Raw genomic sequence first — 17061 nt, forward strand, 5'->3', positions numbered from 1 at the left:
TCAGTGGCTTTTACCCAGTATTCTCATTGATTTATAACTTGGGAACAATTTGTTTTATTTTTACATAATTATGAATTGCCAAAAGCTTTCAAAACACTGGCTTTATATTTTTGTCTCTTTTTAAAGCAATTATTGACCTATAATTTTGTATTTTCATTCATTTTATATATGTGTTATCTATATAATTTTATATAATTTTGTATTATTACTAAAAGGAAGGAGATATCCACTGTGAAAGCTTGATATTTAATGGATTCCTAAAAGCAGTTGACCTATTTTTTGCATTCGTGTTTAAACTCAAATGTTCATAGACTGGTTTTTTCCTAAAGAATCTTTAATGTAATAGCTTTCCATGCGTCCAAGAATCAAGTTCTTCAATGGCTTTTCAGAAACTGTAATAAATTTTTTCATAGCAGCCACTCAGACAAATCCATAATAAAGGAGAATTCACTACCATGGGGTACTGAGGTATTGGAAGGTACCCCAAATCAAAAGTTTCTTACAATCTCTTCTCTATGTTATGAATGAGAATTTTAAATTGTACCTCTCAATTTAATACTACTTTTAAGTCTCTTCTTTAGATAGTATTTTATGAAATATCTCATCTTCAGCATTTTGATTCTTTATCTCTTTATATATCCATTTCTGCATTTTTTCTTTGTGTGGTATTTTTATTGGAGAAAGTGGGGTACAGATGAAAGGTATCAGTTGTGCTGTAGGAATTGCCATTTAACACTATCCTTACTGATCCTCTCTTTGACAAGGAATTCAGCCACCAGATTCTTAATGAATTATATCGCAATGTAGTGAACTCTCTGAAAGCTCCAGATTGTTAAACCGTGCGGTGATTTTGTTATAATAAATTCTCTAGAAAACATTTCCAGCCAGCAAGAATGAATAATGCTAAAACAGGAATTTTCTTTTTCTGACCCAATCAGGGACACTAGAAATCATACTACAGATATTATTCCCATGTTATTCTTTCTCCGCCCTTCAAAGGAATGTATTTGGAGGGTGGGAATGATGTTTAGTTTATCTAGGGTTAGGGGAGGGGGGGTTAATTAATTTATTTATTTGTTTGGCCGTACCGTGCAGCATGCGGGAGCTTAGTTCCCCAACCAAGGATCAAACCCATGCCCTCTGCACTGGGAGCACGGAGTCTTAACCACTGGACCACCAGGGAAGTCCCTGGGGTGGGGGGGGGGGGGAGTTCTGATGGAAATAATTGAAGAAAATGAGATGGAATAGATTAAAAGAATATTAAATCAAAATTTCTGCTTGTTAAAAACTGTAAATAGATCTTCCACATCTTTCTCGCCATCACAGGAAGCACACAATCACATACATTTGTTAAGGTGAACTTTGTCATTAGAGAAACTAATAGAGAATTCAGAATAATTAAAGCAGTACATCTCATTTTTACAAACCATTTAATACGAAGTTCTCATAGTTGTATTTCCTGCAGTGGTAATAATATTTTTCAGCACTTTTACTATGTTCTAGGTACTCTGCTAAGCACTGTGAGTTTATCCTGTCACGTAATCCTTCCAGCAATATTCTGAGGTAGGCATAGAAAGAATAATTACCTAAGATCACAACGAATAAGTGTCAAAGACCGGACTGAAATCCAAATCTTTCTGGCTCCAAACCATATTCTTACCATAATATTCTATTGCTTCTCAGGAAATACTACATTACTTATGTTGTGTTAGGAAGTAAGTGTAATACCACCCCATAATTTAGTCTGTACTAGTAAGTAAACTTTCTAGGTAGTTGGAATTTAATGTAAGCATTAGAACATTCCTTTGTTGCTAGAAATGTCTCCTGTTTTAGTGAATTCATTATTGTCACCCTAGTGATTCCTTCAATGAGTTACCATAGGAAAATTCAGGATTTTTTGTTCTTACATAAAATAACTCCAATTTCCATGTCTTTTATATCTCTTTTTAATAATTTTTTAGCCTTTCTTTCTATACAAAGGCATTTTCTGATACTGCCCCGAGTAGCACTTCACATTTACATTTTGATTTGCTGCTTTGGATTTTTGATTGTTCAGCAAACCAAAAATCTTATTAAAACCATGGTAAGAGTAAATGAAATAGGACTTCCCTGGTGGCGCAGTGGTTAAGAATCCGCCTGCCAATGCAGGGGACACAGGTTCGAACCCTGGTCCGGGAAGATCCCATATGCCACGGAGCAACTAAGCCTGTGTGCCACAACTACTGAGCCTGCGCTCTAAAGCCTGCAAGCTACAACTACTGAGCCCATGTGCCACAACTACTGAAGCCTGCACACCTAAAGCCCGTGCTCCGCAACAAGAGAAGCCACTGCAGTGAGAAGCCCACGCACCGCAGCGAAGAGTAGCCCCTACTCACTGCAACTAGAGAAAGCCTGCACACAGCAGCGAAGACCCAATGCGGACATAAATAAATAAATAAATTTTAAAAAAGACTAAATGAAATAATCTCTGGTGAAAAACTGAAGGACTCATTATGAGTGTATAATTTTTACATACAGCTCTGTAAGCCTTTCTCAAATACCTGTGGTCACCAGATAAATAACCTCCACCTAGGTGAGGAGTATAACATTATTGAATTTTTTGAATTCTAATAAGCAAATGCTAATGTTACTCCTATAACTATTACTAAGTTTTAATATTTTTTCAATTTATATAATAAAGTGCTTCATAATTTTCATTTAAAAACAAATTATTTTCCTCAGAAATAAATGTATTTTACCTCCTCAGTCATCTTAATTGAGCTACTTCATGTCTAAATCATTAAAAAAAAATTTTGTATCATGTTTTTTTTGTCTTAACTGTCAACCTATTTAATTCTGCTTTTGCAATTTTTTTTCTTCCACTCTTAGGTTTTAACTAAAGAATTTTATAGTCTCCAAGCCTCTTCTGAGAAACGTATTACCGAACTTCAAGCACAGAACTCTGAACATCAGGCAAGGCTAGACATTTATGAGAAACTGGAAAAAGAGCTTGATGAAATAATAATGCAAACTGCAGAAAGTAAGTCTCCCACCACTCCACACACAGCTTTTTTTTCTGGCAGCACAAGGAACCTGATATTGTTTCTAAAACTGCTTGAAATATAACTTGTACCTTTTTGTTTGAAAGAATACTTGACATTTTAAAAATTAGTTAACTTTGGACTTGCCTGGTGGCGCAGTGGCTTAGAGTCTGCCTGCCAGTGCAGGGGACACAGGTTCAAGCCCTGGTCCGGGAAGATCCCACATGCCACAGAGCAGCTAAGTCTGTGCACCACAACTACTGAGGCTGCACTCTAGAGCCCGCGAGCCACAACTACTGAAGCCCATGCTCCTAGAGCCCGTGTTCCACAAGAGAAGCCACTGCAATGAGAAGCCTGCGCACCGTAACGAATAATAGCCTCACTCACCGCAACTAGGGAAAGCCTGTGCACAGCAATGAAGACCCAAAACAGCCTAATTAATTAATTAATTTTTTAAAATTAGTTAACTTTAATTCTAGTAGTTGAGATCAAAAAAAATATAACTATGATCGATTTTATCTTTTCACTTATTTACCTCACTCATTCAGCAATAAAGTGATTACATATGCCAAGGTTTTATCTTTTCATTTATTTAGCTCATTCATTAAATAATTATTAAGTGAATACATATGCCAGGATCTGGGGATATGGAGTTCATGCAATAATTCTTGCTTATAGGTATTCCTAGTCTAGTCTGCTGGGAGAGACAAACATATTAACAGATAATTAAAGTGCTATTAGCAAGAGAGAGGCAGTTCTTGGTGTAAGTACAGAAGAGATCTTGAGTTAATTCCATGTTGGAGGTGAGGAATCCCTGAGAGGGGAGATGACATTTGAATGAGGGACAGATAGAAATTGAGGGACAGATAGAAATTGAAGGACAGATAGAAATTCATTGCATACACTGTGTTATAGACTTTGACTTTAATTTCTACTTCTTTTTTTTTCCTCTTATTGTCTGTCTTCCAGTGTTGTCCCTGACTCCAAGGGAATATTCTAAATTAACATTTCACCATTGACTGTGATGTTTGCTACAGTACATTATTTCTGTTCAGAAGTCAGAAATAATAGTGGCATTCTTATAAAAATGGGTTTAAAAACTTCAATTGAAGTTGAGGTTGACTTTATATGGGGCACCTTTTCTCGTAAAGACTGTATTGTGTTGATAGCCCAGTTTAAGAAAAACTTTTGTTTTATTCCTATCATTGCCTTTTTTTTTTAATTTCCAAGGCCAGTGTCTGATAATTACAATAGTTTCCAAATTTATCTTCAGTTTCTTCATGGAGTCTGAGTAATCTTTATAAAATACAGATTTGATCATACCATGCACCTGCTTTAATTCCCCTAGCAACTTTAAACAGCCTAAAGTCAAATTCCTTAGCATGTCTTTTTATGATTAGACTTATTTATCTTTGTACTTTTTTATGCCTTGCCATTCCCTATCATATTGCATTATTTTGAAAGTTCCATACTTCTGTATCTCTATAGTTTTGCAGATATCCCTCTGTCTAAACAAATTAGGAGTAGAAGAGAACTTCCTCAATCTGATAAAAAATATCTAGAAAAAACGTACAGCTAATATTATACCTAATGATGAAATATCAAATGCTTTCCCTTTAAAGGAGAGAACCAGGCAAGGATTTCTATTTTCATAACTTACATTAAACATTGTATTTGAACTCCTAGCCCGTGAACTAAGGCAAGAAAGGAAAAATAAGTATAAAGATCGGAAAGGCATAGGAAGACTGTATTTTCAGATTACAAAGCAATCACTAACACTGATAAGTAAATTTAACAGGCTATAATAATTACACAGAAATATACTAGAAGCTCAGACTTCCCTGGTGGTGCCGTGGTTAAGAATCCACCTGCCAGTGCAGGGGACATGGGTTCGATCCCTGGTTGGGGAACTGAGATCCCACATGCTGCAGAGCAACTAAGCCTGTGCGCCACAACCACTGAGCCTGCGCTCTAGAGCCCGCGAGCCATGACTGCTGAGCCCGTGCACCACAACTACTGAAGCCTGCACACCCTAGAGGCCACACACTGAAACTACTGAGCCCATGCACCGCAACTACTGAAGCCCGCATGCTTTAGGGCCTGCGTGCCCCAACTACTGAGCCCACATGCTACAACTACTGAAGCCCACGCACATGGAGCCCATGCTCCTCAACAAGAGAAGCCACCACAATGAGAAGCCTGCGCACCGCAACAAAGAGTAGCCCCCGCTTGCTGCAACTAGAGAAAGCCCCTGCTCAGCTACAAAGACCCAATGCAGCCAAAAATAAATAAAATTAAAAAAAAAAAAAAATATATATATATATATATATACACACACACACAGACACACTAGAAGCAAACAATTGGAAAAAGAAATTTAAAAAGCAATTTCATTTACAATAGTATCAAAAAACATAAAATATGTAGGAATAGATTGAACAACATGAAATACAAGCCATTGCTAAGAAAAATTAAAGAAGACTTGCTAAAACATCAATAGATATATCATGAATTCTATAAATTCAATATTCTAATCATAATTCCTTTTTAACATTTTTATATTCCATTTATGTGGAAATTCAAAGGACTTATTAAAAGGTCTACTTTTAATAATACCAGGGCACACCTACCAGAATGGCTGAAATTAGCAAGACTGGTTATACCAGACGTTGGTGAGACTGTGGAAGAACTGACACTTTGTTATAAAACCAAACAGCCTATCCAGTGATCCAGCAATTTCATTCCTAGTTATTTGCCTAAAGGCAAAGAAAACATATGCATACTAGAATAACCAAAATAATTTGAAAAAAAAAAGAACAAGATTGGAAAAGTTACACTTCAAGACAATATAAAGCTACAGCATCAAGCTAGTATACTACTGACATAAAGAAAGACAAATACAACAACAAAATGGAATAGAGAACTAAGAAAGAGACCCACACTTGTCTGATTATTTGATTTTTAATAAAGGAAGCATACCATTCAGCTAGAGAAAGGAAAGTTTGTTCAATAAATGGTGCTTGGGCTTCCCTGGTGGCGTAGTGGTTGAGAGTCCCCCTGCCGATGCAGGGGCCACGGGTTCATGCCCCGGTCTGGGAAGATCCCACATGCCATGGAGCGGCTAGGCCCGTGAGCCATGGCCGCTGAGCCTGCGTGTCCGGAGCCTGTGCTCCGTAACGCGAGAGGCCACAACAGCGAGAGGCCCGCATACCGCCAAAAAAAAAAAAAAAAATTCATGTTTGAGTGGACCCAAGCAGTTCAAACCCTGTTGTTCAAGGGTCAACTATTTATATTTCTCAAAATTCATTGAATGATAGACTTAAGATTTGTACCTTTCACCATATGTAAATTTTATTTTTAGAAAGGAACTATAAGTAATATTCAACTATAGTTGATGATTTACATGTTGAACTGTTTGGAGGTGAAGGCACAGGTCTGCAACTTATTTTGAAATGCATCAAAAAAATAAGATGGATTCATGAATGGATACAGTGATAGATGAATGTGTGAGAAATAAATATAGTACGATGTTTAATTTTGAATCCAGATGTTGGATATATGAGTGTACACTTCTTTCAGCTTTTCCATGAGTGTAAATATTTTCTAAACAAAATCTTTAGAAAAGATACATAAATTAATTTTTTGCTATGATATTTTATAAACCATCTTAAAAGTATCTTAGAATAAAATACATTTGTTTGTACTTGGAAGAATAGTAAACTAGGTTCTTTTCTATCTGTTGACATTGGAAATTAGAATATTCCTATCCTTGTTTAACGAATTCTTACTGATTAAACAAAATTTGTAAGATGTAAGTGCAGAACATTCTTTTTTAGTACTATAGTGTGTACAATATTCAAAGGATTATCATCTAATTCAGCTGAGATGAAAATGGTTAGACTTCATTTGTTAAGGTGTAACCATGGCAAATTACAGTATCCTGTTTACACTTGAATTGCTTTTTGTAATCAAATAAGTTTAATGTTTGTATATTTGAGGAGTTTCGTTTTCAAAGATCGTCATCAGATTGTTAAAAGTACAGGTATTGTCTAGAAGCTAAATAAATTTTTTTTAAATATCAGATTTCTAATTGTCAAATTGAGGGACCTACTCTCCAACCTCATCCTACTTGTAACCTCTGCTGGGCATTTGTCACATTTCTCGAAACTCTTCTCTTGCTTAAGTCACCTGCCTTTGATTGTTTCTTCTCCGTCGCTTTTGTTGTCTCTTCTTTTATCTAACTCTTTCTGGTTCCCAGGGTTTTTTTTTTTTTCCCCTCATCCTCTTCAATTCTTACTTACCTACTTTCTGGATAATTTTATCCCTTTCCACAATTTCAGTTACTGACCACAGGCTAGTGATTCCACAGGTCTGTATGGAATTCTTGCAGTCATTGAAGATGTAACATTATTTATATTTTCCCTTCCTTCCCTAAGACGTATTAATTTTCTTGTATTCTCGATCTATTAGTAAGGTTAAAGTCTTTCTAATTACCCAACTAGCTTTTGTCAACCTTGATTCCTCCCTCATCCTATCTAGTGCCTCATCTCACCTCCATACCTACTCATTTGTCTAGAATCCAGGTTCGTTTCTCCATCCTCCATTGCTATTATGGACCAAGTCACAACTGGATTATTACTATAACCTGTAAGGAGTTCTCTGTGCTACCAATCTAGGTCACCCTTTTCCCATTATTGGAATTTTTTTTCCTATAATATCAGCATCAACAACAAAAATCTATTGGTCATGTCACTTACCTGTACTAATCTCTTAATTTCTTGTTGTCTCTAGAATAAAATCCAGACTCTTTAGCCTAGCAAACAAGACTTTAGTCCCATTCACAGTTGGAACTTGGCCTCCCTTTCTACTACTATTGTTTTCCAGACTAACTTCAGCCACTTTTCTCACAATTACTGAAACTTTACAGCTCTGTGCCTTTACACATTGCAGTTCCTTCCTGCACGTTCTCTGTGAATGTCATTCTCCCCATACCTTCCTAATGCCTCTAGCATGGGAAAAATAGTGGTACTAAGACACATTCATATCTCTTTAGTACCATTTGCCATTTTGTGTAGGACATTGTTTCTGTAATTAAATCACCACTGGAATAGTTAGCCCATGAGTTATTAATCCAGTAAGTATTAAACTCAAATGTAAGTTGTCCATCAACATCTGATGGGTTTTTGAGATGTTAGCTAAATCTACCCCTCTTTCTTCTGACCTTAGAACTATTTAAGAGAAACAAGCGTTAGATAGGTATCTAAATGCCTCCTCTAGTTCTGATAGAGCTGGATTGGAGAAGCCAACTTGGATCTGAGCAATGAGATGTTACTATCAGCAATGGCACATAGGATCTCTTGCTTACACTTGTCCCTCATAACTACTAATCCTACCTCTGAAAACTGATCTTGGTTCACTGTGAATAGGGTCAAAATTGAAGAAAAAAAACACATGAATATTCCTGAAATGTTTACTACAGAAGGATCAAACAACAAATAAGTGCATATTACAGTGATAGGCCTGCAAATAGCTTCACTTACTAATGTAAAATATTTGGCTTTATTTTAAACCTGAAACATTTCTGAAAGTAGTTTTCTCTTTTTGACATTAAAATACTGGTTATTGATGAATAATGTTATAAAAATTGTTATATGTCATGAACTGCTTTAAATTTAAATTTTAAACCTTTTTTAAAAGTTTAAAAAAACTTTAGCTTTTATAGCCTTTGATTAAATATTTTTTCATCTCAACTTACAGTAAATTGTCATCGCATTTAAACGTTTTACCCATAAAACATTAACCTTTTAGTTGAAATTCCTTTGGGAGAGTGGTGTGACAATAGCAAAATTTAGAAGTAAATGGTGTTACTGTGTTTTCTGTAATTTTTTTAAAAATGCCATCAATAGATTCTTAGGACTGTACATTTTCCTCACACAGTAGCCTACTTAAATGCATAATTTCATTATTGCAAGTTAGGATAAAGTTGTTCTTCTGATAAAATAATGAACATCTTTCCTAATTAAAAATAATCATTTCTCTTATCAAGAAAAGAAGTAATGAAATTGAGTTTATCATTACTTTTTCAGAAGTACATAACATACATTTCATGCAGAAAGCCTTTGAACCTCAGAGTAAATAGCATCTGTATTATTATGCTTTATAACAAGAAAACTTAACGTGTCATATGATGCAGTCCCTTACTAAACCTTTTAAAAATAGATGGAACAAATCCAAGCAAGCATATACTTTACGAAATAACTGTGCTGCTGCTTACAAATGGTCTGCTTGAGGTTATGCATTAGCCCTTTTAAATGTTCTTATGCTCCTTAATTCATTATTATGACCTCTTTTATTTTCGCTTCTGCCATACTTTTTAAGAAAAAAAAGATTTCACATTGTACACTTCAATATTTTCCAGTTGAAAATGAAGATGAGGCTGAAAGGATTCTTTTTTCTTATGGCTATGGTGCTAATGTTCCCACAACAGCCAAAAGACGACTAAAGCAAAGGTAAAATCAATATATATTCATTTCACTTATCCATTCAAGCTAAATGTAATTACATTGTGCTTTTTGATGATGTACTGAGTGGAGTGACAAAATAAAGTTACTTTATTCTTAGTATGCATAAATATTAAATTGCTCACAAACACAGTAAGTAATAATCATGCATTTTCATGTATTTTTAAGTGAGTTTAATGTTGGGTAGAATGTAAGTGTACATTAGAATTTTCCTAGAATTGGAGTCAGTGATAATGACACCATTTTAAATTTATTTTCATCTTAATTTCAGGTGAGTTACAAATGCTTTTTTGTACCAACAATTTTCAGGTTAAAATTAATGAATTATGCTTCCTTTTATTTTCACTTGTTTTTTATTCACCTGTCTACATTCCTTGATGTATACTTGAGAGAGAGAAAAAGAAAGAGATTGGGAGAGAGAGATAGAGCTAGCATATATACTGTGATTGAAAGTATAAAACACTTTGTGAAGACCAAGAAAATTTTTAGAAGATCCACTAGTTATTTGTTGAGATACTATTTAAAGTATACTAAGAGAAAATTGTACCTATGTTAATTGGTTTTCTGGTGACCTAACTCCTAACTCCTTTCTCCCACCTGAATTCATCCTGCTTTGCAGAAAGAGCCCTGCTTGCTACCATAACAAATCTAAATGTTTCTATCAGACTTCTAAGCCCTTCCATGTGGCCCTACCTCTCCAACCTTATTTACCTCTCTACCCCAGATGAGGGTAGTATATCTCTCTGCCTATAATGTCTATTTTCCACATACCATACAACAGAGCATTTGTCTTATCTCACTAGCTCTCATTTTCCATATTGTTTCCCCAGCTAGATGGAAAGTTCCTCAAGGTCAGCAATTACATCTTATTCTTGTTTATTCTCCATTGTCCCTACCTAGCATGGTATAAGATACCTAGTAGAATTGTCTCTTCATCTGAGTATTTGAGGATTCAGAGCTGCTATCTGTTATTTTTACATGAATAGATTTAAACGTTTAGAGACATTACACACTAAGTAAGAAAAACAATTCATCTTAATTCTAATACTTTTGTAGAAACTTTGGCTCAGAGGGCAACGGCTCTTTAACAGCTATCTAAAGTGATGTAAGATATAGACCATTTTATGAGAAGTAACAACAGGATGCTTAGAATTTAAGTTTCTTACTGGTTACACTGAACAGATCAAGGGTAGAAGACTACCAGATGTCAAATTGTAGTTGGAATGGTTAATTCTGTTTAGTGAAGATGCAATATTTCTAAATTATGTATTACTTGAAAAAATCGGTTATAGTCCCATTCCATTCCCATTCTCCCCTGAGTCCCTCCTGAGGGTGACCTAGGATAATTTGTGATTTTCAGCATATCTCTGTTTTTGAGCATTATGTTGCCAAGGGAGGAATAGAAATGTAGTTTTATGGGCAAGCGACTTTTTTATCAGTGGCAAATGATTGGTAAAATGCTAAAAATGGAAATTTGAAGGAGGAAGTCCATTCTCTTCTCTATTTTATCATCTGATTCCTTCAAAAGAATCTTGGTCACAAGAAGAAAAAAGAATTTTTCTGTTGTAAGCTTTCTTTCTTTAGCCCCCAAATGCTGAGTTCTTCTAAAATTGAAAGCAATTATTACTATTATCTTACTATTTTTTTAAGAATTTCCAAAACAGATGTTGATTTCTTAATATTGAGATTGAAGATTTAAGGAACCACAACTGATTTATATTCTGAATAATCTTAACTGTCCAAATATTTCTAAAGATTTTATCACTGAGCTATCTATGTGCCTTGAACAAGTGCCTAATGGGCATGCTATTAATATCTCCTACCAGCTGGTGCCAGGCATTCTTCTCATGATGAACCAGAGGGTTATTTTGAGGAAGTGCTTCTGAGGTCATCTAAACTGAGTGAAGGGAAAGTAAGTCTAGATAGCCAAAGAGGACATTTATGCATTCCTTTGCACATTCATTCAACAACTTTTATTGAGTGCCTACTGTATGCACAAAATCAACCAATGACAAAGAAGATCGCTGTTTAGCGTCTGATGCATTTCTGAAGTTTGCAAAGTCCATATTTGATTTCTTAATGGATATTTGTAAAGAAGTCAATGGCTTTGTGCTCTAAGTTTAATTTATTTAAGATGAAAGCAATATAACCTTCAAGAGAATCTATATTTAATTTGTCACATTTGAAATTAAAGCAATGGAAGCTTAAGGTGAATTATAAAATAACTCAGTCATAATGGCAAATGAAATATTTGCATAATAAAGTTTTCATTATACATCAGCACATTTCAAAATATATTAAAATTTCAAAGGAACTTATTTCTCATCTGCTACACAATATATCCCATTCATACTAAATTTGATTTAAAATTTCATATATTCAACAACCAGAATTAAATATTTTAGGGTAACACTTAATTGGAGGGGATTTCTGATTATAAAAATAATATATGTTTATTTTAGAATATTAGGAAAATTACCAGTAATCCTACTGTCCAAAGATAGCCATTCAAAAATGTATACAGATACATATATTTTCTTATGTATTTAGGGTATTATTGTATGTAACTTAGAAATTTAATTTTTTATCTTATAATTTCACCCTGAATATTTTCTTATATCACTGACTATTCTTCAAAAAGGTAATTTTTAATGGTTATTCACAACTTTAATTTTTAGGCCTTCTGTTTTTGAGTGCCATATTGCTGTTAGTAAATTGGATAGCCACTGAAAATTTTCACTAGTTACCTATTGCCACCCAACGTATATTATGAAATTAAAATGAGAAAATGGATGTGAAGAAGTTCACCACACAGTGAGTGCCTGGCGTAGAGTAGGTGTCCAATAAAAGTTTTTTATGTCAATTAATGTTTCTTAACATAAATAGATCACACAGTTGATTTTCAAGGTAAAGCCAATGTTCCAGAAACTTTAATGAGGCACAAGGTGAGTTTTCATTTAAAACAATTTTGTTTTAAAATTTTAATTAGACCTCTTGAAATAATTAGTGGAAACAACTCCTGGACATGAAACTAGTTTTGAGATTCACTTTCTTTTATATTAATCAGTTTCTTAAGACATAGACCATAATGCCAGTTTCCAATAAAGAAGTAGCAAAACTAATTTTTCAAAATTAGTTTGAAAAATAACTTCCAAAAGTGTATCTTAAACACATTATAATTGTTAAAGAAGGTTACTCACATTTTGAATTTTCAGTGGAGATATGAACAGTAACTATTGCGTTAAGCTTTCTGGGACAAAGTTGTGGAAAGTTAAAAGTGCATATACAATTAAAGTTGCTTAAAATAAAAAAGGCTCTTCTTGACTAAACTTGAAAATCTGAAGTAATGTTTTTGTTTTGGTAGTGATTGTTTTGAAAATAGCAAACAAGATTTTCTAGTTGCATGTTTTGGTTATGCTCTTTAACCTGTAACACTAAATGGGTAGCACCCAGGCACTAACGTGGCCTTAGTGTGTGCTTCTCTGTTTGTTTTGGCATATCTGAATGTGGAGACTTTTCTGAAGGTTTTTAAACCTTTCAAATTGCAAGATTTACTGCATACTATTGATCTTTGTTTTAGTTTCTGTCTAGTTTTATAAAGAGCTTTAAGTTGAAACTTTCACAGTAGACTAATCTTTATAATAAAGGAAAAAACAAAGCAGAGGAAGCTTTTATTTTCCTAGCAAACTTTTGTGCATAATGAAATTTTGTTTTTATCTCCTTTATTCTCACATGTGTGAGTTCTCATTTTCCTCCTTAGAGAAAGTTTTGCTTATTTCATTTGGGTTGGTTTTAGAAACCTTTAAAAAGTTATTGCTAATCTACTCATGATCAACTTGAAAGTTTAAACCTACAGAAAAACTAGAAAAACACTCATATAACTATAGGTAATCATAATGCACCATTATTTAGTCCTCAGTAACTGCCAAGAAAGCAGTCAGTGCAGGGAGCAACCTTATGCTTTCTGAAGCTGAAATCGTTCTGGCCCATGTGCCCTTTTTTTGAACCATTTTTCCATGCCATGCTAATTGAGACAGGACTCTGACCTGTTAAAACTGAAAAAGAGCAAAAAACCAAATGTTATTTCAGACCAAGTAACTAATTAGCAGGTAACTAAGTACCTACACTTACTTATTTGGAGTTTTGGTAATACTAAGAGAACCATCCAATATTGAAGGACTCAGGACAGAGCATCAGTCCTCCACTGTGCTTTAATATCGCAGATATAAATGGAGGTCAGCCATGTTCACACTGCCTGGGCTAGGCTACTATGAAACTGTATGTGATAATCAGAAGTACTGACTGCCATTGACAAATCCAAGAGGATAACTTTTATTTTGAGTCAAGAGGTGCTGAGAGAGCTAAGAGGTAACCCTTGGGGAAGTAATTTTACCAGATAAGAGGTGAAGTTTTAGTTTAAAATTCAAATACAAAACTATACTCTTGTGGTATTGGTTTCTAGTTGATGTAAAACTTAATGTTGGTGCAGGTAAAAATCACGTGGCAGTTATATAATTACAAAGAAGAATTGTATGCTGTACCTACGTGTCCCAACAGAGAGCCTGTAAAAGCAGTGCTTTCTTGAGGAGTTCAGTACTAAATAAATAAGTAAATAACCAAACAAACAAACAAACTTTAGCAGGAGTCATTTCCCCTAATTGTATCCATGGTTACTCATTATAAAAAAACTCATTAAAGATTTGTTTTCATAGTATGTACATTGTCGTTAAGGAGACATAAACTCAGCTAGTTGAGCAATTCTTCTTTTGTCTTGCTTTGAATTTCAGTTAAACTAAACTCCCCTCCTGTCTTCTGACTTCTAATATCCCAGATTTCTAAACAGAATCCACCTATAGCACCAAATCACTCAGCACATCAATGTGCCACATTTAAAAGTTTAGGAGGTTGAAATATGGAAGCGGTGAATTGGTATCTGTGACATTTGCCTTCTTCCCTTATAAACTTTATGCTCTTTTTTATTACTAGTTCAATGCTTAGATGCTGAGCATTAGTTGTACTTTAATATTGAGACTCTGCAACCTTGGAATATGGTTTGTAGCAATTTGAGCAAAATTCTAGCATTTGAGCAAAATTTACTTAAAATCAGTCAGGAAGGATTTAGTAAGTGCCCCCTCTGTTCAGTACACACCACAGAGGGTAAGTCTTCATTTAAATTGTATCTTTTGGGGGAGAAAAGATGAACACCTGAAAGACTATCAAGAAATATCTAAAACCATATAATTTAGCACTGTATTGTGTGCCAGCCTATGTCAGTCAGAGGAATAGAGATCAGTGAAGGCTGGCCTGGTCAGAAATGGAGGAAGTGGACCTCAGAGAGAGCCTTCCAGAAAAAGCTGGGCTCCCAATCAGTGGAATAACCTATCTTCTCCAGACTGGAGGACCAACAGAGGTACAGTGGAAGGAATATACAAAACATGTTTATGGGACATTAAGCAGAGTAGACATTAATGGAAAATAGGTTGGTTCTGTTGAGATTTTGGGAGGCCGTGATACTTTTAGGTAATTTAGATGTAGAATAGAGTTAACCACGTAGGTAAGATTTGAAGTGAATGGTAAAAGGACATAAACATCAATTTATTAAATAAGAAATACACATGTCTGACAAAGGTAGAGATGTTTAACCTCACAAATTTAATTTAAAATAAGATTCTATTGTTTATATGTAAAGTTAGCAAAACTTTTAAAGATTGATATTGCCCAGTGTTGGCTAGGGCATAAAGAAACAGGAGGTCTTGTATAAAGTTCATTCACCGAACAGTTTATTACTGAACAGATTATTATTGTACCAGCTATTCTCCAAGGCACTTAGAATACGTTAGAAAACGAATTTTTAAAAAATTTCTGTCATTGGAGAACTTTCATTCTAGTTCATAGGAATTTAAATTTGTACAACCTCTCAAGAGGAATATCTGAAAATTCATAATGCACATGTGCTTGGACCCAATCATTGCACTTCCTAAGGAAATCACCATGTGAGAAGTGCAAAAATGTGTGTATGCAATTATTCAGAACTTTCTATAGATAAGGCACTGTTGTAAATTCTCTAATTGGACTGTCTTGTAATTGTTGAGTTATAAGTGTTCTTTAAACTGCAAACATCTTAAAAATCAATAAAGGAAGAAAGTAGATTAGTGGTTCCCTAGGGCTGAACTGGGAGGATGGGGAGTTATGCTAAGGGGTACAAATTTTGAGGGGGTGGGTGTAATGAAAATATTCTAAAACTAAATTATAGTAATAGTTGCACAACTCTAAATATACTAAAAACCATTGTACAGTTTAAATGGGCAGGATTTATGGTATTATAAGTTACATATCAAGAAAATTTTATATCAATAAAGCTGTTTTTTGTAAAAAATGACTGTCAGGGGCTTCCCTGGTGGCACAGTGGTTGAGAGTCCGCCTGCCGATGCAGGGGACGCGGGTTCGTGCCCTGGTCCAGGAAGATCCCACATGCTGCGGAGCGGCTAGGCCTGTGAGCCATGGCCGCTGAGCCTGCGCTTCCGGAGCCTGTGCGCCAGCGGCGGGAGAGGCCACAACAGTGAGAGGCCCGCGTACCGCAAAAAAAAAAAAAAAAAAAAAAAAAATGACTGACAGAAAACGGGACTGTGTCTTTTCCATCTCTGACTCCAACTGATTATTAAGGCAAAATCTTATGCCAGTTGAAAGGATAGGAATTTAGATATGAGCATATCTAAATAAGCTACCCAATTCACTGTATAACAAAAGAACTCATCTTTTTCATTTGGAATAACAAGTTCTTAGAAATAGATGTATAGGGTGACATTTAGCATTTTTTTTCAGAGTTTTGTATGAATTCCTTTATCTGATGTTAGGAAATATTTGAAATACAATGGAATTATTTCTGTCCTATAATTTCTTTTAGAACAAAAATATTTTACTTCTTGTCATTGTAAAACATCTGTCTTCTCAGTTTCTACAGATTTTGCAATTCAGAGATTAATGGGTTAAGTCACATAGAATATGAAAATGTGATAAATATTAAATTTTTAAGTTTCTGGAATTACAGAGAGGGGCTTTGGAGCAACATCTGTTCTCAGCATTATTAGCAGATATTTTAAAGAATTATGCCTCAGTGGTTAGTAGGGATGATTTTATGATTCTTATAGCTAAACCTTTTATTCTTAATTATGTCTTAAAAGTAGAATTGGGACATTTTACATTTAATGTGATTTAAAATACTAAAGATTACACTCAGTACAATAAGTTGTGATCATCTTGTGATGATCACAGTGTGATCTTTTAGTGGTTTCTTTTAATACAGAATTGTTGCCTTTACTGTTAGACATCTGTCTCCACTTTTCAGACATCTTTTCCATCTCTTTTTTCAATAGAAAATCTATTCAGTTGTGTTTTGTATTATAAAATGCATTATGTTGTCTGAGGAAAACACTGATGCTTTTCAAAGTACAAGGTTATTACTGTTTCAACTAATTGCCTTATTTGTTTGTAAATGGTAAATTTTTTTTTTTTTTTGTAAA

At 34.6% G+C, this 17061-nt stretch overlaps 1 protein-coding gene across 5 annotated transcripts in view; it reads left to right on the forward strand.

Moving 5' to 3' along the window:
- Positions 1-17061, forward strand: part of PIBF1 (progesterone immunomodulatory binding factor 1) — a 212087-nt gene that overhangs the window by 128395 nt on the left and 66631 nt on the right. For all 5 annotated transcript variants that reach the window (XR_004346695.1, XM_032611460.1, XM_032611461.1 and 2 more), the window contains 2 exons: positions 2869-3019; positions 9439-9529. Coding sequence is in view for 4 of the 5 variants with exons in the window: in XM_032611460.1 (XP_032467351.1) it covers positions 2869-3019; positions 9439-9529 (242 nt within the window). In the remaining variant the exon portion in view is untranslated. The remainder of the gene's footprint in view (positions 1-2868; positions 3020-9438; positions 9530-17061) is intronic.

Source organism: Phocoena sinus, chromosome 18 (assembly GCF_008692025.1).
Source record: "Phocoena sinus isolate mPhoSin1 chromosome 18, mPhoSin1.pri, whole genome shotgun sequence".
Classification (NCBI taxonomy): domain Eukaryota; kingdom Metazoa; phylum Chordata; class Mammalia; order Artiodactyla; family Phocoenidae; genus Phocoena; species Phocoena sinus.